We start from the raw sequence: 23,765 nt of genomic DNA, 5'->3' as shown, positions 1-23,765 counted from the left end.
ACTATTAGGATGAAGAAATTTTTTTTACATAAAAAGTGTTTCAATTTTGGCACATCTCTTGCAACACTTTGCAATTAGTGTTCTACAATATCAAAAGTTATGTAAGTTTGACATGTGTTTTGTTACATTTTATAAACAATGTTGCAAAAGATCCAAAAAAATCCTAAAAAGTGCAACACATTACTATCAACACATGTATTTTAGGTTGCAAAAGACCATCTATGGTGTAGTGTTAAATTCTGGCTATTCAAACAAATAGCATTAACATCTGATATCATTTTGATAGCTTCGAGGTTATCAGATTCCACAAGCAACTTCTTCAAGCCCAGACTCTTGGCAAGTCTAAGGCCAGAAAAGATCCCCAAAGCTCAGCAGAAAAGGAAGAACCCATCCCAAGATTTTGAACGAACCCGGAAACCCAAACACCACCATCATCTCTCAAGACTCCTCCAGCAGCAATTTTCCCGTCCTTCAGACAGGAGCCATCAGTGTTTAACTTTACCATCCCTCTGCTAGGCCTACACCAGCCCAAGAGATGAACCGCCTTCTTCTGGATAGATCCTGCCAGAGGGTCCTCCTTGAAGCTATCAATAATAGAGCAGAATTTCTTGGAGAAGAAATCAACCAAATTAGGAATAATAACCGCCTCTCCTTCAAAAATCTCCATATTCCTCCATTTCCAAATCTGGTGACAAATAACTGCAAAGATGATATCAGCATGCTCCAGATTGACTAACAAATTACCATTAACACCATCAGTAAACCAGTCAAGTTCAGCATGGGCCAAGAAATTTTTTATTATTTTCATCAATAATAACCCTAGATCCCAAATTCTCAACGGAACGGGCCTCCTCGGCAACCGCATAAACCCCACCGTCCACCACCATGGCGTCCCAAGATCCATGGCCTGCCAGTCCGCCCCCCTGGACTATCGTCCCATTCCCTACTCTTTTCACTCCCCCAACACCATCTCCTAAAACCACTTCAGCAGGAGGGGCACCCCGCCGGCCTGCTGCACACCCCCACTCCCCTGCCCAAGACCCTCGTTTCCCACCCTACCCACCGGATCCGGACGCAGGACCCCCGACTCACCTCTCGATCTGTCCTCACAACCAAACTGCAACGCCGACAACTGAACTAACCCCACCGACTCCTCCCTCATCAACCCCCCTGTAAAACAGAAGCAGCCGACTCACCCACAAACGGACCACCGTTTGAACGAGGAGATATGGATCGGCGGCAACCGATCACCTCAGATCTCCTCAGATCAAACCCGGATCCGCCCTCAGTCTTACGAGCGCCGCGCGCCTCCCCGTCCACCCTCGCCAACGCCACCAGCGCCGGCCCTCCACCCGACCGCGAGCGATCCCTCCCCCTCGGCCTCTCCCTCTCCTTCATCCGTTTCAAACTCCGACGATCACCAAGGTTTTCGCACGACCGTCAATCGCAGAGAATATCGCCTTCGTCAATCGCAGAGAATACCGCCTTCGTCAATCGCAGATAAAAATTAATAAAAATAATCTACATAAAAAAATAAAAATTTATTGAACGCAACAAAACTTTGTTCTTCCGGTAATTATGTTGTAGAAATATAAATAATATTAAAGAATAAAAATATTTTGTGGAAATAAAAAGGATAATTTTGTCAATAACAAATAACTACAAACAACTGTTTATGAAAAGCTTCAAATAGGAGCATTTCGTGAAACGTTTCAGAACGCTGCAGTTTCTAGAGAAAATGCTAAACGTTGCGGTTATATAAACCTAACCAAACGCTATATTTACTGCGGTTTGAAATGAAACGTTAAACGCTCTTCTGAAAAGCTGAAACAAACACCCTCTTAGAATTTGATATAAAAATAGTTAACCATTTAAACTAAAATCCATTAAAAAAAAAGACACATTTATCTCAATTCAGAAACAGAGGCAAGTGGTATGGGATATATAACACACCACCAAATTCACGAAACACCCCTTTATAGGGATGGTGAAAGGGTGGCTCGGCCATGTCCACCATTCCATCTTCATTTGCAGGGTGTTGATTGCACTTTTAACACCTGTTTTTTTTCTTTCTTCAAGCGAAAAGAAGTTGTTTTGGTTAGAATTTTTTTCTTAAGTCATGCTCATATGAATGAGTGTATTTTTGGTATTCCAAACTTCACCACTGTTTTGGTATAACTTTATTCAACTCAGAGCAAAATTTTACCATTTTGTATATTAAAAACATATCTATACATTTTAAATATTAGGAGCAAATTTAAACTTATCCCAAAATTCAAAATCACAACCTTCTTTCCAAATTTTTTTTTTTAAAAAATTCCTTATAAAAAATAGAAAGAAAAGATTAGATAAAAATAAAAAATTAAGAAAATTTTATTTAGAATTGATTTACACATCAGAAAGCTGTGAATTAGTGGGAGAAACATATATAAGATGATGCATGTAATAATTTATCTTGTTTGGTGCAGTGGCATGCCATGGAGGATTCCCACCAAGAGAGAGAGAATATAGACCTCTAACTTTGGCATGTTTTAATATATTTGAGTGAATTTCAGCCAACAATTCTAATATTGGATAGGGACCTAAGATAATTGCTACAAATAAAAAATTTACAGATATTTTCACATCTTTGCACACATCCTGCTATTGTTCTTTTAGATAACAAGTATCCAGTTTTTGGAATATAGGATTTTCTAATATTTAAATCATTTCCAAAAGCTTTTAGTTTCGCTCTTAATTTAGTTTGACTTTAAACTTAAAATTTAAGAATGTGGAGCTAAAAATCAGTTCCAACGGTTTTTTAGTGGGCAAATTATTAGAAGCACCTGGTTCTCCATGTCAAATAGAGGACCTCTTATACATATTTTGACACGTGTAATATGGACTCACAATTATTATAAGAGGTTCCACTATTTTAATTATTATGTGGGGTCACGTGTCCAAATGTGAATTGGGGGTCTTCCGAGCGACATGGAAGACCGGGTGCTTAATATAAGAACTCCTCTTAGTGACTCCTCAAATCACTGAGAGCCTCTCCATCATTTCTATTAATAGGGAGTATTTCTCCACCTCTTGGTGTCTCCTCAATTCATTTTTATTAATACTTTATTATTGAGGAACTTTTCCTCTCATTATTTATAAATATAATAATAATTAATAATTTTAATGATAATAAAATAATAACTAAGAAGTGAATATGAAGAGTATTGTCGAAGATGACGTATCTTAGTCAATCTTAAATCACTAAGAGTCAATTATTTATATTATTTTTAGAGAGTATACTACAAGTCTTTTAGAAATGCTCTTATAAGGTTAATTGTATCTATGATTGCTAAAATTTAAATTAGATATAATATGCAATGATAGTCATTTTAGGCTGATGTGTTACCAAACTAAAAAGCTAAATAGCTTTTTGAAGTAAAATTGGAAGTTTGAGCCAGAGGTTTTGACTAGTCAAATCTTTAATAGTGGTATTTGCTGTTTAGTGAATAAAGGTTCGAAAGAGTTTATTGGCTCCAAAAATCTAATTTTGAAAAACTGATTTTACAAGTTTTTTCAATTAGTTTATAGCTCCATCACTTTTGAATGACAATTTTACACACGTATTATTTACCATGTATTTATTGGTCATTTTACACAAACAGTTATTGCAATTAGCTAATCTTTACTAAACAAGTTTACACAATAACTAGTTAAATCAACTAACAAAAAAAGTAATCAGTCAACATCTAACGTAATTAGTTAACAACTACTTACTAAACAGGCCATAGTATATAAACTGAAATGTCAAAAATTAGAAAATCCACATTTCCAAATAATAGAGACAAGATATGAAAATTCTAAAATTAATGTGATGAGTTTATTTCTTTTAATTTATGTTTTTTTTACAAAGGTAGAAAACTTCGTAGCAAAACAAAAGCAAAAATTTATGTTCTAATCAATCGAGGAAGGCTAGAACCAAACTAATCTTTAAAAAGTAATCATGAATGTTTATAGGAGGCGTATTACACTCGTAACGATCTAAGGACAAATCCAGTATAGTTAGTCATCCAGTCCACGACTCAATTGCCTTCGTGGTAAACATGAGTAAGAACCACCTCCCACTCCCTTTCAATAAGCTCCTGACATTTTAAAATAAACTAGTAAAAAGGATTTTGGGTTACCACACCTTTCCAAAAAAATCAAACAACCATATGAGTCGAGTTCAAAAACCACCTTCTTATACCCTCTCTTCCAAGGAACCTCTAAACCAAAAAAAGAGCCCACCAAATCTCAGCTAATACACGGTAAAGTTAACAACAAAACCTCTTAACCAAATAATCGTAGAAGACCAACAGCAAAAGCAAGGGCCGAATTCCCTTTACTCATACCATCACTATTTACTTTAATTCACCCCACATTCGGTGGCTATCAACCTATAATTACATTCATTCTATCATTGGAAAAAGTATCAGAAGCTACATGAAAAGCTTTATGAAAATCGGCAACTTAGTCCTAATAAAGCCAATAACATCAACATACACCATGCTTTGGGGATCAAACACACGAGTACGCCGCCACTTCCAAAGCCACCAAGTAATGACTGTAAAAGCATCAAACCACCTAACCCCATTCCAAGTATCCCTCCTCCGAATATTGAAACTCACCCACACAATCATTAAAGACCCATAAAAGTAGCACGGTTCGTACCAGGGATAATGACTATTTAATACTTTCAGTATTTATAATATTCAATACTTAATTTATAATTTTATCAAACGCCACCTAAATCATGTTATATGTATATTTAAAAAAATATTAGTAATAGATTTATTTAATACTAACATAATACTATAAATATTTTATGAATTTAGTTTGAGGTTATTTTCTTTAAGCTAGGTTTCGGTTTTCCGCCTTTTGGGGTGATTTACCCTTGCTCTGTTACCAAAAAAAATAGTTGAGTAAATAGTTAAAGGAATAACAAATTGTTTTTAACAACTCAACTTGAATCCATCACTTTAAAAACAGAACAAATTCTCAACTTCATTCCATCTCTTAAACTTCTATTATATCCATTTAATTACATTTAGCTAAACTTGACAGCTTTTATACATACCATACGATAACATTTTTTTTTTTATATTTTTTTTCTTTTTAAAATAAATATTTTCCTCTAATTTTTGGAAATTATAAATAGGGGTAAGGTGCAAAAATACCCCTAACGTTTTGGGCCAGGAGCAATTTTACCCTTAACGTCTAAAATGGTGCAATTTTACCCCTGACGTTGGAAGCCAAGAGCAATTTTACCCCTAACGTTGATAAATTGGGTCAATTTCAGACAGTATTATAAAACACAGATATTTTTGTTCATTATTCTGCACCAATTGCATAACAATTCGTTCTAAAAAAAAGATTTCATGTTTTTTATAATTTAATAATAGAATTTGAGATTAATATTTATAAATTCGGAGGATTTTTTGAATTTTTTTTTTGTCTAATCTGTACAAAAAGACAGTATATATATATATATTTTTTTTTTTTTCACATCCCAACAAATGTTTATGATTTATTACTGATAAAATGACACACGTATGAGCTGTAGATAACAAGATTCATGACCGAGAAGACAGATTGATGAATTATTTCTTAAATTGATACAATTTATTAACGTTAGGGGTAAAATTGCTCTTAACTTCCAACGTTAGGGGTAAAATTGCACCATTTTAGACGTTAGGGGTAAAATTGCTCCTGGCTCAAAACGTTAGGGGTATTTTTGCACCTTAACCCTTATAAATACAAGCCTCACTTCCATCTTCTCCCCCAAACCTTTTCTTCTCTACTTCCAATTCCCATCTTCAAACTGCTCATCATGGTGCTCCGGAAACTGCTCTCCAACCGTATTTTCTACAGTTCTCCGGCGGTCACTCCTCAACGCCGACCGGCATTCTCTTCCTCTGTCACAGGACTACAAAACGCAGCCAAAACGAACCTTCACAGAGACCACTCCGGAACCCCCGAGATAGGATTGTTTCGGCCATTTCTTCCCCGGAGAGCGATGAAACAGTTGCCGGAGTTCCTCTCCGTACCGATTGGAGAGAAACTGAGGGAGACTCTCAATCGAATTAACATTACCGGAGATAGAATCCACCTGGACTGCGTGAATCCCTTGGCGAATTCGATTAAGAATGAACCGCCTCCTAATCGTTTCGGAATCTCTGTTGAAGATGCGAGAAAGGTTTTGAGATTAACTCAGATTGAGAAATTGAAAGAAACTCTTGAAACGATTCCAGAAAGCTCAATTCCATACTTCAAATTCGTTCAGATCTGCGAAGAAATGTGCGGAAACAGAGAACAAGGAGTAGAGTTTGCCAGGATGCTGGATGAATCCGGAAACGTCATCGTTTTAGGGGATATCGTCTTCCTCCGTCCGCAACAGGTAGATTTCCCCTCTTTCTTTTATTTTTATTATTAGCTGAGTCGGATTATCAAAATAGGTATTAATCAGGACGAAAGGATTAATTTTTAGATGTTAATTTAAAATTAACCTGTCAATAATATTAATTTAAACACATGCCAAATTGAAGGAGTAAATTATATCTTAAGTTTATACTTAGTTGACAACTCTAGGTTGAATAAATTGTATAGATGGACCTTGAAATTTAAGGTCAATAACTTCATTTTATTTTAATAATTTTTTTTTAATTTTTTTAATAAAATCATCACAATCGGATTAGATAGAAAAAAAATCATCAAAACAGTGATCCCGCAACTATGCTAAAAAATGTTTACTTTTACGTGTATAACAGCATCTCTAGTGGGAGTTGTTTAGTTGTTACTTTTGAGGAATAGGTTGTAACCAACCATTAGGGAGCATCTTATCAATTTTGGTTAGCAACTAATATTGGTAACAACCAATTTATAGATAAAAGTTTGGACTTCATGAGATAAAGTATGAGATTTGGGGAAAAGTACAAATAGTTGCTTTACGTTTGGTGGAAAAATACTGTATAAGTCCTTTGTTATTAATTAATATTTTTTTCTTATTCCATAAAATTCTAAAGTAACAAAGGCTCTCTAATGGGTTGTAATATTTTATTGTAAATTATCCTATGTGGCACCCTTAAATTACAACCTCCCACTAAGGATGCTCTAACATAATATAATAATTAGGTGACAGTACAAATTTTTTTATATTTTTTACTTTTCATTGGAATACGTAAAAGTTATGATTTTTCAATATGGTTGTCATATCATTATTTCAATGTCTTTTTCAATTTGAATTAATGGAAATAATTTTATCAAAATAGTAATTAAATTTTAAAATAAAATGTTTGATTCAATTATATGATTGACAGGTGGTGAAATCAATGGAGAAGATAATTTATGAGTCAATAGTTTCTCCAAATGATCCAAGAAGAGAAGAATTGAAGGAAATGGAGCAACAAAAGACCATAATAGACCACAAAGCCAGAGCCCAGGTTCGAACCGAGCTATATTGTGGGCTAGGTTTCTTAGTGGCTCAAACTTTTGGGTTGATGAGGCTAACCTTTTGGGAGCTGAGTTGGGACGTTATGGAACCTATATGTTTTTTTATAACCTCTCTTCACTTTGGCCTTGCCTATGGTTTCTTCCTCAGAACCTCCGCTGAGCCTTCTTTTGAAGCATATTTCCAACGTCGATTCAAGACTAAGCAGAAGAAACTCATGGAAATCCACAATTTTGATCTTCACAAATATAATTATCTCCTTAACGCATTTTATCCATCTCAAAATTTTAAACTGCAAACTGCAATTTCTTAGTTGCACCCAATCTACTAATTTGTACATATGGATCACTAATATAAGGTTTCTTGGCTTGGTTACTTTTAAGTATTTTAATTGGTCCTTTGCTTTTCTATTTTTATTGTTAAAATAACAAGATAAGGTAAAATTTTAGTTTTATGGTTATTGAAGTAGAATTGATTTAGATTTCATCTATAAGATATTGTATTTTTAAACTTAACATTATCTAAATGGTACAATTTCAAGCCCTTATTAATGACAGATGTCATGTCACCCATTTCTATCGTTAAATGTGTTTAATAGTGGAACCAGAATCAAATATTTGAGGGGTTAATGATAAAAGTTATAGACTTTTTTTTTATCTCAAGGATTATTAACTATTAGTATTTACTACAGATATACCTGAAGGTAACATAGAGTCGGAGTGGACTATTTTGCATTTGTTTATGAGTTTATACAATAATGGATGGATGATAGTATTTGAATTATATTTGTGGTGAGAAAGTGCACGTGAGTTGTGGAACAAGTTTGAAAGATATGGAATGACAAGTTATTCTTGATAAATAAAATAACGAATTTGCACCGAGATGAGATTTGCCAGATAATGCCTTCCAAGTATAATCAACTTTCTGGAATGGAGATTAATTTTGAGGAGGAGCTTTATGGCTCATTGATACATTAACAAATTCTTAGAAGACATTTAGAATAATATTGTCTAACTCCCCCCTCCCCCCAGATGGGGTTATTTCCATAAAATTGGCGAAGGGCAATATGTTGAATGAAGAGATCAAAAGAAAATCACAAGGTTCCTCTTCATAGTCAAAACTAGTAGTCATAGAAAGTTGAGTGAGAAATCAGAGTAGATGTCCGAGTAATAGAGTAAAATAGTAAAGCAACTTTAAGGGTAACTATACCAATATTGAGTGTTATCATTATGGCAAAAATGGGCATACCAAAAGGTAAAATAAACAACGTGGAGAGAGAGAGAGAGAGCAAAAACGATACTAACAACAATTAGAAGAAAGATGATGTGGTAATTAAAATGTTAAGGTAAATGCTACTACTGATAATTTGATGATTTGTTGTGATTGTGATCTTGTTAATCTTGCATATAACGATTTGAGTTAGGTGGTTGATAGTGGTGTTGCATGTCATGTTACATTGTGAAAAGATTTTTATTCACCGTACATATCATGTGATTTTGGTGATGTTCAAAAGGGTGTTGGTATACAAAACATATGTTTGAAGTTCGATAATGACGAGGTTTGTTTTGCATAATGTAAAATATATTCCGAATATAAGGTTGAATTTTGTTTTTATAAGTTTTCTTAATAATGATGGTTAGCATAATAATTTTGATAATGGTCAATGGAAGCTCACTTGAAGTTCTTTACTTATGGGAAGAGGAAGTAAATATTTTATGTTGTACTTGGCACATCCAAAGATCTCCAAAAACATTGTTAATGCAGTTGAAAATTATAATGTGATTGACTTGCATCATAGAATACTTATCCACATGAGTGAAAAGGCCATGTTTATATTTCAAAGAAGAAAATATTATATGGTGTACAAGATATTCACTTAAAGAAATAGTCTAACTGCTTAGCTGGTAAATAAACCATAGTTTCTTTTGCGAGACATCCTTCTTCTAAGAAGGATAAGATACTTGATTTGGTACATTCTGATGTTTGTGGTCATATGTCAACTAGGAAACTTGGTGGTTCTTTTATGTTGTTACATCCATCGATGATTATTTAAGGAAGATGTGGGGTTGCACCTTGATGACAAAAGATCAAGTATTAGATGAGTTCAAGAAGTTTCAAGCCATAGTTGAAAGACAGATTTGGAAAAGCTTAATTTTATTCGATCAAATAATGGAGGTGAATATATAGGTATATTTGATGCATATTGTAGACAACATGGTATTCGACACCAAAAGGCTCATTCAAAAGACTTTACAACTAAATGGCTTAATTAACATAATAAACAAACAAGAAGTTGGTTGAGAGAGTCAGATCGTGTTGTCACATGTAATGTTACTGAGATCATTTTGGGTTAAAGCTTTGATAACTGTGGTATATTTAGAAAACCTTAGACCTAGTGTTCCTTTAGAAGTTATGTTCATGAGAAGGTTTGTAGCGACAAATATGTTTTTTAAGATCACTTGCGAGTCTTTGGATGCAAGGATTTTGTGCATTTCCCAAAATATGAGAGATATAAGCTTACAGTACAGACTATGCAATGCGTGTTTATTGGTTATACTAAAGATGAGCTGGGTTATGAGTTATATGATCCAATTTAAAAGAAATGTTTTAGAAGCCGAGATACTATCTCCATGGAAGATTAGACTTTAAAAGATGTTGATAAGGAAAAATCAGTTCCTTGAGCAGACTAAGCAATTCCTCAACATGCTAATATCGATTTGAATCTAGTTCCTCCTAATAATAATGATACAAAGATATGAGATGGTGTTTAGAATAATCACCAACATCGTAGTAATGATGTTGATATTCTAGAGCAAGCTAAAATGGATAAGGTTGTCCATGAGGTGTTACGAGTACTAAATACTCCACCATTTGTTCCACTTTGGCGGTCTATTAGAGATTGTCGTCCTTCCATAAAGTATTATATAGATGAGTATGCTTTGTTGACTGACAGTCCATAGCCCAAATGACTTTAAGGCAGTTCAAATGCAGCAACTCCACCAATAACATTGCTAGTTCCCACCTTTTATACACCTCTTTCACACCTACATCTCCCACATTACCCACTTCCTCAAACGACTCCCTTAAATTTCCACTTTCCAACACAATTGATCCCTAATTCTGAACTCACTTCCAAACTTTTCTTACCTCTTATTCTCATATGTTCTCTAAGCTAATCTCTCTCTCTAAAAATATAGAAGAAAGGAGTCTGTGTACCAATATCTGCCATAAAAGGTCCAAGCCATAACAAATGCGAAGCCGGCAAGAGAATGGCCGTGCTAATCAAGCCTGGTGAAGCGTTCACAATGGCGAAAAGGATTGCCTCCTCATCGCTCAAATGATCAATGTATCCCTATTCAACCCAACATGGCCCAATCAATGTAAGACCTTACAGATAACCCCATTTCTAGAAAACTGAAATGGAATCTATGATTAAAGAGATGTTAGAAGCGGGAATTATCAAACCTAGTACAAGTCCTTACTCCTCACCAGTTTTGCTAGTAAAAAAGAAAGACAGAACTTGGCATTTTTATGTTGATTATCGTGCCTTGAATGCGGTTACTATTCATGAGCATTTTTCGATACCTATAGGGTATGAGCTTTTGGATGAGTTACATGGACCTCAAGTTTTCTCCAAATTCGATTTACGTGCAGGATATTATCAACTACTAGTTTGTTTGATTGATGTGCATAAACCCGCTTTATGGTAATGCCTTTTGGACTCTCTAGTGCCTTTTGGAGTCGCACCTGGCACACAGAGGCTTCAGGTTCGTTATTCGTGATTGGGAGGGCTCATTTCTCGCGGCTGACAACAATGTGGTTTGGTGCAAGGTTGACCCGTTTGTGGTGGAGACTCTCTCGTGTCGTAAGGTACTTAGTTGGCTCAAGAGTAATGGTTGTAGGGATGTGTTGCTTGAATCAGATTCACAATTGCTACTGTAGATGATTGTCAATCCTTACTAAAGGATATAAGGAATTGTTCAGTTAATTTCATTTTTAGATCAGCAAATATGTTAGCTTATACCATAGCACGAACTGTAGCGTCTGAGTCTGATTGGGGTTTATGGTCGTCAAAACCACCGTCATTTATTTACCATGCATTATTGCTTGATTCTTAATAAATTACCAAAGTTAAAAAAAAACAGCCATCCAAATTCAAAGATTATGTATAAGCTATAGAAATTAGACACTCTGGTAGAATTTCCCTTTCGAATGAGTTGTATTATTGATGAGCTGTATTGTTATAAACATAATTCTTTAGAAACCTATCTATATATAAGAACAGTTTTACCAAGTAGAGGGTAAGCAGAATTACCTCTCTTCCTTGATACTCAGTTTCTTTAATTATTCTTCCTTCAGCGTAGGTCTTGATTTTATGGATCCTAAACGAAATAAAAGATAATGGGTTCTTAATAAAATAAAATGGGACAAAGACCAAATTTAACCACCCTAAAGTTTCAAATGAAGTGCAAATTTAGTCCTGTAAAATTGTACAAATTTAACTCTAATGTTTCCAAGGAAATCAATTTTAACCATGCGCTATGGAAAATTTAAAAAGACTGATTTAATTGTTATTTAAACATCACATCAGACTTTCCAAACAAGTTTGTCGACAAATTGAAGTAATTTCATAGATTTTTTGTAACTATATTAATAACACGGTAAATATTTTAGACAGTTTGATAAAAAAAACTATGATTAACTTATACGTAACAGGTTTAGTTTTTAATGTTAGTAATACACTAAATATCTTAGATATAATTGATGTTTGGAAAGTTTGAAGTTACAGTTAAATACCAATCAAACCAGTTTTTTCTAATTTTCTATAATATATGGTCAAAATTGCTTGATTGGAAACCTTAGGAGTTAAATTTGGACAATTTTATATATTATGAGTAAATTTGCACTTCACTTAAAACGTTAGTATTAAATTTGATCTTTATCTAAAAGAATAGTTGTACATAAAAGTTTTAAAATAGAATTTTGGACCAATTATAGGCTTAAAATATTATATTATTTAGTTCACTATTAAGTCTGAATGGATATTATAATTATATTTACAATAAAAAATATTACTATATAATAAAAAAATAAAATTTAGATTCCTTTTAATCTTGGATCTTGAACGACTGTACTCCTAACACATTGTCACGGACACAGCCTCTTGACTATCTGTCGACCGTGAGGCACTAGTAATTTCTCCCCTATTACTAGTTCAGCCTTAACCTCGATTGCTAGCTCACACGCTAGGCAACGTTATGCAGCGGAAATACAGGATCTTGCACAAATGCTAAGTGAGGAAAACACTCTTTTATTAAGAAAGAATGCTTTACAAAGGATAGCTTACAATAGAACACTCACACTTGCTCACACTTTGTGTATTGTGAAGTTCATGTATCTATTATAATTTACAAATGAGCACCTTCCTCCTATTTATAGGCAACCTAGGAAGGTTCTAGAAAACTTTAGACAAATAAAAGCCTAGAAGAATCTAGATAAAGAACAAATAAGAAACATAAAGAAAGGTTGGGACATTTCTCCATTGTCCCTAGAAGCTTCTCGGACCATTCCCGCACATTCCGGAATATTTCCCGCACCTTCCAAGCTATTCCAACACGTTCCGACACATTTCGGCACGCCCCAGACCAATCTGGCACGTTCCGGAAGTTTCTGGCCCGTTCTGGCACGCTCCGGGCCCGTCTGGAATTTTCTGGGCCCGTAGCTCAGCGTTCTGAGGTTCGTCTAGCAAGTCTCCCCGCAGCTCCTGGCCGTCGCTCGCAGCTCCTTGCAGTCCCTGGGCCTGCTGCCTGCTTGCCCCGCACGAACAGAGGTTAAACGTGCCTGCTGGCACGCACACTACTTTTCCTCCATGGCAATTTTCCTTGCCATTAATATTTTCCCCGCACATCCTTGACCACATAGCTCCATAATGATCCCAAGGAACCACATACCAAATATGGATGCATTTGGAATCGTCTAGACATACCTTTGGAAAAGCATGTGGTGTGTGGGGCTTGGCAATGTCTGCCGACAGTGTGTCCCAAGTTGGTATAAGACACACTATAGGGGGGACCTTCTCTTGGCCAAATCCGCCCCCGACTGCCTTGTGCACGATTGCACATACAATTGGCCCGATGTCCACTGGCATGTCCCGCATGGTCCCGATGAACAGGAAAATGACCGTTTTGCCCCTAGACCGCTTCTCTTAGCCCTTTGGGCATTTCGCTCGGGCCTTCTTTCGGATGAATTAAGGCTGGCCATGACATCCTCCCCCACTCCATTTGGCAACGTCCTCGTTGCCTTCCTTGGGTGTGCCACGCCTCCTTGCCCACCATGTCGCTTCACAGCCTTGCTTGGACGTCTCCTCCTTGCTCGGCCCTTTGGGTTGGTCGCTGCCCCTTCGGTATGAGCAGGTTCCTTCATAGGTTGTTGCTCCGTCGCAACATGTCGTTCTCCCAACGACTTGTCCACACGTTGGCCAACCCCTTGGCCTATAATTTTGGAGATTTGGCCCTCCATAGCCTTAATCTTCTTCGACCTCCGCCTCCTTGGCTTCTGGTCATGCTTGTCCTCCGTTGGCAACTGTCCTTCCACAAGCCTTGATTGGCAAGTCTTCCCTTGCTTGGCCAATCTTCTCCCGTTGGCTCTCGGACCCCGCACCTTTTCCCCATTGGTGCTTACTGCCGTAGTAATCTTCGGTTGGGTGATGGCACCTTGCTCACCCTTGTTGCACGCATCCTTGGCCACCCGTTTGGCCTTGGATTTCCTTTGCTCCACCGCTCCCTTGGGTGAAGTCTTCGCTGGTTGGTGCTCCGCTTTGCCCTCTGACGGCAACACCTTGTTGGTTGCGTCCTCGGTCATCCTCTTGGCCTTGGACTTCATCTTCTTCACCGCTCCCTTGGGTGAATGCTTGATAGGTTGGTGTTCCGTATTGCCCTCTGACGGCAACACCTTGCAAATTTCTCTTGGCTTGAGCTCCACCTTGCCCTCTGATGGCAGCTCAATCGGCATCGCTGGTGGCTGAAGATGCCCTTTCTCCCTTGGACATCCATGGCTGGTTCGGGCTCGACGCTTGAAGTTTCTCCCGCTCCATGGGGAGATCTTGGTGTCGAGGGGCTTGATGTCTCATCATCACTCCGTCCCTCAACTCTCATTGAACCCAAGTGACGAAGGGACCCCATGTGCATCTCGGCTGGTCGCTCCTGCACGTCGTCATCGTCGCCTCACAGTAAACGCTCCCGTTCCTCGATGAGCGCATTCAACTTCTTCCTCATCGGGCAGTCCCTTGTCAAATGTTGGCCGGTACACAAGTAGCACTTGAGCGGCCTTTCCACGTTGTTGCCTTTAATCGGCTTGGCCTCTTGTGGCTTTGGGACGTTCTTGCTTCGATCGTGGGCGTCTCCCCCACTCTTACCATTGGCTCCTCCGTCTTGGACATTCCTATCCTTGTCATGGCCGAAGCTTTGCCTCCCCGTCTTGTCGAACTCCACTAACGAGTCGGCAACGGCAATCGCGATAGAAAGTTCCTTCACATTCCTGCGTTGGACTTCTAGCCTAGCCCATGGCTGCAATCCTTCTAGGAAGAGATAGAAGGCCTCCTCTTGCGGGTAGTTGGGCAGCTCTAGGAGAATCTCGGAAAATTCCTTGATGTACTCCCGCAAACCACCTCGTTGCTTCAAGTGCCTCAACTTCGCCCTCTTCTCGAGCTCACCCGCCTCCGGATAGAATTGGGCTTTAAGCTCGCGTTTGAAATCGTCCCATGTAGCGATTGAGCATGTACCTCGTCGCATCTCTTGCTCCTTCAATCGCCACCATACCAAGGCCGTATCTTGCAAGTAGAGTGGCACGGCGTCGATCATCTTGGCATCATTCGCAATGCCAAGTGCCCTGAAATACTTCTCTAAACTCCAAAGAAAATTATCAATCTCCTTGGAATTCCTCGAACCACCATACGCCTTCAGTTTCGGCACTTCTAGTCGCTGTGGACTAAACGCACCTGAAGTTGATGCTTCGCCATGTGCAATTGCCCTCTTGCACAAGGCCAACTCCTCCTTTGTCATGACTAACTCGGCAAGAGCTCTCTCTAGATCTTGCCTAAGAGAAGCAATTTGAGCTTCCAAGGCCTTGTCCCTTTCCTCACAATCATCGGCGACCCTGTTCACCATGGCAACTGCCTCCTTCCGGAGCTCATCACCTTCGAGCACTTCCACGCATTGCTCTATGGCCTCGAACTTATCTCGGTCTTCGACTATGGCAAACTCCACTTTTGCCAGCCTACCGTTGATGTCTACTAGGACGTCTCACGGCCTTGATCTTCCCCTCTCGCTCGTCCTTTGCTCCTCCTGGATGCTAGTCGTTTCCGCCTCACTTCTCTTCGGCATCATGCAATCCATCAGTAAATCAGAATTCTGTAGGCAATTCTGTCGCAAAACCAATAGCCTTCAACCTTAGTCTCTGATACCACTTGCACGGACACAGCCTCTTGACTATCTGTCGACCGTGCGGCACTAGTAATTTCTCCCCTATTACTAGTTCAGCCTTAACCTCGATTGCTAGTTCACACGCTAGGCAACGTTATGCAGCGGAAATACAGGATCTTGCACAAATGCTAAGTGAGGAAAACTCTCTTTTATTAAGAAAGAATGCTTTACAAAGGATAGCTTACAATAGAACACTCACACTTGCTCACACTTTGTGTATTGTGAAGTTCATGTATCTATTATAATTTACAAATGAGCACCTTCCTCCTATTTATAGGCAACCTAGGAAGGTTCTAGAAAACTTTACACAAATAAAAGCCTAGAAGAATCTAGATAAAGAACAAATAACAAATAAGAAACATAAAGAAAGGTTGGGACATTTCTCCATTGTCCCTAGAAGCTTCTCGGACCATTCCCGAACATTCCGGAATATTTCCCGCACCTTCCAAGCTATTCCGACACGTTTCGGCACATTTCGGCACGGCCCGGACCAATCTGGCACGTTCCGGAAGTTTTTGGCCCGTTCTGGCACGCTCCGGGCCCATCTGGAATTTTCTGGGCCCGTAGCTCAGCGTTCTGAGGTTCGTCTGGCAAGTCTCCCCGCAGCTCCTGGTCGTCGCTCGCAGCTCCTTGCAGTCCCTGTGCCTGCTGCCTGCTTGCCCCGCACGAATAGAGGTTAAACGTGCCTGCTGGCACGCACACTACTTTTCCTCCATGGCAATTTTCCTTGCCATTAATATTTTCCCCGCACATCCTTGACCACATAGCTCCATAATGATCCCAAGGAACCACATACCAAATATGGATGCATTTGGAATCGTCTAGACATACCTTTGGAAAAACATGTGGTGTGTGGGGCTTGGCAATGTCTGCCGACAGTGTGTCCCAAGTTGGTATAAGACACACTATAGGGGGGACCTTCTCTTGGCCAAATCCGCCCCCGGCAGGCACGGGCCCGCTGCCCGGCTGCCTTGTGCACGATTGCACATACAATTGGCCCGATGTCCACCGGCATGTCCCGCATGGTCCCGATGAACAGGAAAATGACCGTTTTGCCCCTGGACCGCTTCTCTTAGCCCTTTGGGCATTTCGCTCGGGCCTTCTTTCGGATGAATTAAGGCGGGCCGTGACAACATGCCTAGGATCAGCCCTGCTTCGCTTTCTTATTTCTCATCTTTTTAATTGTTCCTCGTTAGAGCCATCATGAGAAATGATGTAAAATACTTGGCATCCAAATTCCACTAAATTGGTTGAACTAAAAATAAATGTTTTTGAAGGTTTTTTAACTTCCAATTAATCTTTCAAATTCTTCCCCTCTTAATAACCTTTATGGTTACATATTTTTTTTTTATAGTTAGTTCGATTTTTTTTTTTTTTGAAATTAGTCAGACAATTTTTAAATGGATCCGCTTTCAATTAAATCTTTTAATATATACTAACATTCAAACACGAAATCAGTAGCTTAAACAACCTGACACACTTAACTACTCAAACCAATCTTAATTGGTACATAATTACATAATTAACTTTCTAATAACTTTACTTTTTAAAATGATTTGAGGTTCTTAACTACTAAAGCCAATATATCAAAAGTTATATCTACTGCTCCTCTTGAGAGTGTTCCCTATGTCTATTAGGGTTTGTTGAAGTTTGCGGCTGGTGCTGCGTTTTTTTCCGATGACTGCGATGGAGAATCACTTAAACTCCCTCTATTTGGTCGATGATGGCTTCGAATTCCCTGATACGGGATTCGTTAACACGGATACGCAATACGAGCATTGTCTTGTAGGATTACTGCTAACCGATCGGAAATACAATTTTAAAATCTTCAAACATCGGATGGCAGAGATTTGGAGACCTGGAAAAGGAATGACAATGACAGAAATGGGGGGCCTTACTGCTGATTAGGTTTTATCATCCACACGATCTCAAGTGGGTCTTTGAAGGAGAACCATGGACGTTTGATAATAGCTTGCTTCTACTCCACGAAATAAAAAAGGGTGAGGACCCAATAAATATATCACTTCACAAAGCCACTTTTTGGATTCAAATACATGGGCTACCTGCTAGGTTATTCTCTGAAGTCGTAGCAGAAGCACTGGGAAACTATGCTGGGGAGTTGACGCGCCTCCCGTTGAGAAGGCTCACTAAGGGATAAGCGTACCCTGTCGTTATCAAGTAATAAAATCTGGAAAGTCCAGGTATCGAATCCATAGGATTTATTTACTACAAGTATCGAGCTACTTGGTCTCAGGTGTTATCTAGGCTGTGTGGGTTTTGAGTTGATTTTGTTTAAGTTAATCTACTCCTAGTTGAATTATGCTACTCCTAGCTAAGTTATCTAATTCTAATTACGTTATTCTACTCCTAATTAAGTTATTCTACTCCTAATTAAGTTAAACTACTCCTAGGTGATCTTTCACTAATGCAATTACCCGAAGGAACATGGTATGAACGATAATAATGAAGATAGATTATTAGGTCAATTGATTAAAAACCTAATCTAAGTCACTTGTATTCAAGGCGATTAACCCTACTTACCCTCCTGAAGTTCCTAGTGCGTGATTCCCTTGTAAGGCCGAAACTAGGTCTAAGGCTCAGCAATTTGGGCTTAATCAACTAAGAGGTCGTCAATCTCCTAGGCTCTGACTAGGTCAGATTCAGCTCGCAATATGTGCCTACTAGATTTTGGGGCTTTTGAATGAGTTAAACCAATTGAATAAAGCGTAAGACAAAGATTAAACAAATAATCATAGAACAAAATAAGAGCGAAGATATTATTAAAGGCGAAGAATATTGTCACGGGATACAATTAGCCTAGGATTCATAGACTATATCAAAGGGTACAAACATAGTAAGATAAAAGGTGATACGAAAATCCCTTTCAGGGAACTTGTCTACCCTGCAACCGGCTTCCTAGGTCTTAAGGACGGACCTTGAATAATCCTCGGTGGATGGAGCTTCGGAGCTTCGGAGCTTCTTCAATGGAGGTTGAAGGAGATGGAGAAGGTGGAGAGAATTCTTCAAGGGTGAAAAGCTAAGGTAATTTACAATAATGAAAGATAATAATAATTCCTAACAAATGGAACTATTTATAATGAAAAACTAAAACCTATTCCTAATGGAAAACTAATTAATAAAACTTATTCCTAATAAAAGGCTAATTAATAAAAAGCTTTCCTAATGAAAGACTAATTAATAAAAAGCTTTCCTAACGAAAGACTAATTAATAAAGAGCTATTCTAATGGAAAAATAACTCTCCAATTATTATCTAATAAAAACTAATTTATCTTTCGGGATAAAAAAATCTAATTATTTAAATACAAAAAGCCCAAAGATAATCTCTAAAAATCTGCCAAAATATTTTACATGACTTTTATTTGCATTTGATGCGCCGAGTGGGTCCTTGATTCTGATCCTTAAAAATCTCCACCTTTATCTCTAAAAATCTGCACATAATCTCATAAAATATTATTTAGATAATTCACCCAAAATTAATTAATTATCCTACCAAAAATCCTTTTTTAATTACCAAGTCAAATTTGATTTATTTTTGGTAGGTTAATTTCTTAATTTTGGGTACAGATAAAGCTCAAAATAACATATAGAGATTAATTTATTAAAAGTGACAAAATACTTGACAAAAGTTAGGAATATTTAATAAAAAGCTAAAAAGTAATTTAAAAACCTAAAATTGACAAAACAGTAATAAATTGCTATTAAAGTAAATAAAAAGAAAATAAAAGATACAAAATAGTCCCTAAAACCGTACTAAAAGATAGGGGTTTTTGACCCCTATCAGGAGTTCCTACTGCTTGATCAGAAATCTAACTATGCAGCAGAGCACACATGTATGCGAATTCGAGTTCGACTGGATATTCGGCAACCTTTGAAGCAGGAGAAGAAAGTCCGTATAGTTGGTGGAGAATGGTCTACATGTTTATATCGGTACAAAAAACTTCCTACCTTTTGTTTTATATGTGGATTGATTGGTCATCTGCACCGACATTGTGAGAAATTTTTTCAAGCTAAGGAAGAGGAGATTGTACGTGATTGGGATGTATCCCTACGAGCACCCCCGCGTAGACATGGGATGTTAGGAGGAGAGCGATGGCTCCGGGAAGACATAACTGGGTTAAATATAGCTGGTAAACCTGCTGACACACAGACCCGATCAACTTCTGCAGTTCGGCCTACAGTACAGAATGAGCATGCCACTAATTCATTACTGCAGAATCTGGGCATTCGAATAGGAGAGCAGGGGGGCAGTTCGAATGTGAATGCAAGTTCATTTGAACCACCTGAAGGACTAGAGATAATAGAGGAGAGAAAGAGACGCAGAGGTGAAGTCATTCTGAAACCGATAGCACAGAATGTACCGCTTTCAAAAATTGCTCAAATGGAAATAGACGGCCATATGAAACCAAACACCTCAGTTGATGACAAAACAGCACCAAAGAATATTGAAACACATCAGCAGGAAGCCGACCTCTTCAACGGCAATAAGGCAAGCCCGAAGAAGTGGGCTTGCCCAGAGATATGAGGATTCTAAGCTGGAACTGCCGTGGGCTAGGCAATACCAAAGCAGTTCCTATTCTTCGTGAGCTTATTCGAGCTCAAAAGCCTAATGTTATTTTCCTTTTTGAGACATTAGTTTGTAATTCTCGCATTGAATTTATTCGTAATAAAATTGGTTTTGATTGTTGTTTCTCGGTTGACTATATTGGACATAGTGGGGGCTTGTGTATTTTCTGGAAGAATAGTAATATGTGCTCTCTATTATCATTTTCAGTTAATCATATTGACATGATTGTTAATGATGTGGAAAAAGGAAGTTAGAGGTTAACTGGATACTACGGATGCCCTGAGAGGAATCGACGGAAGACCTCGTGGGACAATCTCCGTCTTTTAAAAGCAGGATCAACAATCCTGTGGTTAATATTGGGAGATTTTAATGATTTACTATGTCATGATGATAAAAAAAGGTTTAGTACCACATCTGGAATGGTGTTTGCAGGGTTTCAGAAAGGCAATTACAAATTGCAATCTGACGAAAAGTATGTTAAGTGGGTATCCTTTTACATGGATCAGACATCGAGGGAAAGTGAATGAAGTGCAGGAGAGACTTGACCGTGCATTTAGCTCGTCGGATTGGGGGGCTCTATTTCCTCATCACACATTGATTAACGCGGTGGCTCCTAGTTATGATCACTCACCGATTGTTCTTCAAACACATGAACAGGTTGGCAGCTTACAGAGGCGTGGCTTTCGTTTTGAGAATAAATGGATAAGAGAGGAAGGCTTACGCGAGTTAGTGCAATCGGTGTGGCGGGATGCTGGTAACGATGTAGTAAAAGAGCGTCTGTCAGGGCTGGCGAGGAGTTTGACGAGCTGGGGCAGAAATCGGGTAATGCACTTTCGCATCGAAATAAAACAGTGGAAACAGACTATTGAACAGCTCAGATATCAGTCAAATTCAGCAGCAGCGGCTGAGTATGAAGTGCAGCGAAAGCGATTTGTACAACTATTAGTACAGGAGGAGGACCATTGGCGACAAAGAGCTAAGCTGACATGGCTCCAAGAAGGAGATGGCAACACACGCTTCTTCCATGCTTATGCAATGGGACGACGCAAGCACAACACAATTACAAAATTGCAAGATAATTCTGGCAATTGGATTTCTGATGAAGCGGGTCTTAGATTGCTGGCTACGAATTATTTCAAGGAAATCTTTGCAGGTTCGAATAGTAACTGGCAGCATGTGGTTAATTTGATTTCGCCTACTGTATCAGCGGCTGATAACGCAGCATTATTAGCACCACTTTCGAAAATCGAATTTCATAAGGCTCTATTCTCTATGCATCCTGACAAAGCACCCGGACCAGATGGTTTTAACCCGGGTTTTTCCAGAAATTTTGGGACATCATTGGCGATGATGTATACAAGGCAGGGTGCTCCTGGATGGAACAGGGACGCTTACCATCGGGATTAAATGATACCATCATCACGTTAATCCCCAAATGTGATACCCCTTCAAATATGAAAGAACTTCGTCCCATTGCTTTGTGTAACATACTATTCAGGATCTTCGCCAAAGTACTAGCAAATTGACTCCGTGCTATCCTTCCCAAATTAATTTCAGAAACACAATATGCATTTATTAAAGGTAGATCGATACATGATAATGTGCTTATTGCTTTTGAACTTATCCATAGTATGAAGAGGAATGGATGCAGGAAAATAGGAGATGTGGCCCTGAAGATTGATATCAGTAAGGCCTATGATCGGGTAGATTGGAGGTATTTGGAAGAAATTATGCTGAAAATGGGATTTGATAATAGATGGGTACATCTCATCATGAGTTGTATAAATACAGTTCAGTATGAAGTAAAGATGAATGCTACACTAACATATCCGATTGTACCGCAGAGGGGCCTTCGACAAGGGGATCCACTCTCCCCGTTTTTATTTCTGATATGTGTTGAGGGGCTGTCAGCACTGTTACAAAAAGCGGAGCAGCAAGGAAAAATTCATGGTTGTCGGGTAGGCAAGGGAGCACCGACAATTACACATCTGCTATTCACAGGCGACGCATTTCTATTTATCAAAGCATCAATTGAAGAATGTTGGGAATTGAAACAGCTTCTACTCACTTATGAGCAAGCCTCAGGCCAAGCGATAAACTTCAGTAAGTCAGGAATCATGTGCGGTAATAATGTTGCTATGGAACTATTTACAGCCGTATCATCAATTCTGGGTGTTAGGACACCTATTGCTACTGGACAGTATCTTGGCTTACCCTCAATGTTAAGGCGTTCTAAAAAGAGTATATTTGCCCATTTCCGAGATAGATTATGGTAGAAGCTACAGAGATGGAGAGGCAAAACTTTATCCAAAGCAGGTCGTGCAACCTTGATTCGATCAGCAGGTCAGGCAATTCCAATTTATTTCATAAGCATCTTCCTTTTACCTATCTCTACTGCCGATGAATTACAGAAGATGCTGAATTCATTCTGGTGGGGTAACAAGCAATCAGGTGCAAGGAGTGTCAATTGGATGGCTTGGAGTAAATTGTGTGTAAATAAGGGTGCATGAGGTTTGAGTTTCAGAAATTTCACAGCTTTCAATCTAGCTATGTTGGGAAAACAAGGGTGGCGGCTATTAAAAAACCCCACATCTCTCACCGGTAGAGTTTTCAAAGTTAAATACTACCCAAAGGGGGACTTCATGAATGCACGATTGGGGCATTCGCCTAGTTTTATCTGGAGGAGCATTTGGAGTTCTCAACTAGTTATGAAGGAAGGTCTTGGATGGAAGATCGGAAACGGACATTCTGTCAATGTATGGAAAGATACATGGCTCAGGGATTTAAATAATTAGCATATACAGATGCCTATTATTCTAGGTTTGGGATCAAGAACTATTGAGGAACTGTTCTGTGTGCGAGATATCAGGGAAATGCTGAAAATAAATGTATGCGCAACAGCAAGTGAGGATGCGATCCTTTGGCAAGCAGAATCGCGAGGAAATTATACTGTACACAGTGCTAATCGAATTACGCAACAGTTAGACACAACGGAACAGCACGCAGTGGAGGGGATGTGGGCGGATGTCTGGAAACGGGAGATCCCAATGAAAGTGAAATATTTATTGTGGAGCATTTTACAGAATATGATACCCACTCGTGCTAACTTGTGTAATAAAGGAATCCCTATAGACAGCTTTTGTGTTTGTTGTGCAGGAGATCTTGAAGATTGCTGACACCTCTTCGTTGAATGTCCATTAGCGTAGCTTGTTTGGCATGAAACGGGACTGCTGG

The 23,765-nt window shown here is 38.6% G+C and overlaps 1 protein-coding gene across 1 annotated transcript; it reads left to right on the top strand.

Annotated features, from left to right (window-relative positions):
- Positions 1-5,802: 5,802 nt before the first annotated feature.
- On the top strand, positions 5,803-8,014 carry LOC136235945 (calcium uniporter protein 4, mitochondrial-like). The gene is made up of 2 exons (XM_066026048.1): positions 5,803-6,415; positions 7,335-8,014. Exons 1-2 carry the CDS (start codon positions 5,849-5,851, stop codon positions 7,776-7,778), a joined length of 1,011 nt encoding a protein of 336 aa, XP_065882120.1. The 5' UTR covers positions 5,803-5,848; the 3' UTR covers positions 7,779-8,014.
- The last annotated feature ends 15,751 nt before the right edge of the window (positions 8,015-23,765 follow it).

Source organism: Euphorbia lathyris, chromosome 7, assembly GCF_963576675.1.
Source record: "Euphorbia lathyris chromosome 7, ddEupLath1.1, whole genome shotgun sequence".
Taxonomy (NCBI): Eukaryota; Viridiplantae; Streptophyta; class Magnoliopsida; order Malpighiales; family Euphorbiaceae; genus Euphorbia; species Euphorbia lathyris.
Note: the sequence above shows the minus strand (reverse complement) of the source record. Positions and strands in the feature narration are given on the sequence as shown.

Coding starts and splice junctions, on each gene's coding strand:
- LOC136235945 (XM_066026048.1), top strand. CDS start 5,849: ATGGTGCTCCGGAAACTGCTCTCCAACCGTATTTTCTACAGTTCTCCG. Junction 6,416..7,334: donor TCTTCCTCCGTCCGCAACAG/GTAGATTTCCCC, acceptor TATGATTGACAG/GTGGTGAAATCAATGGAGAA.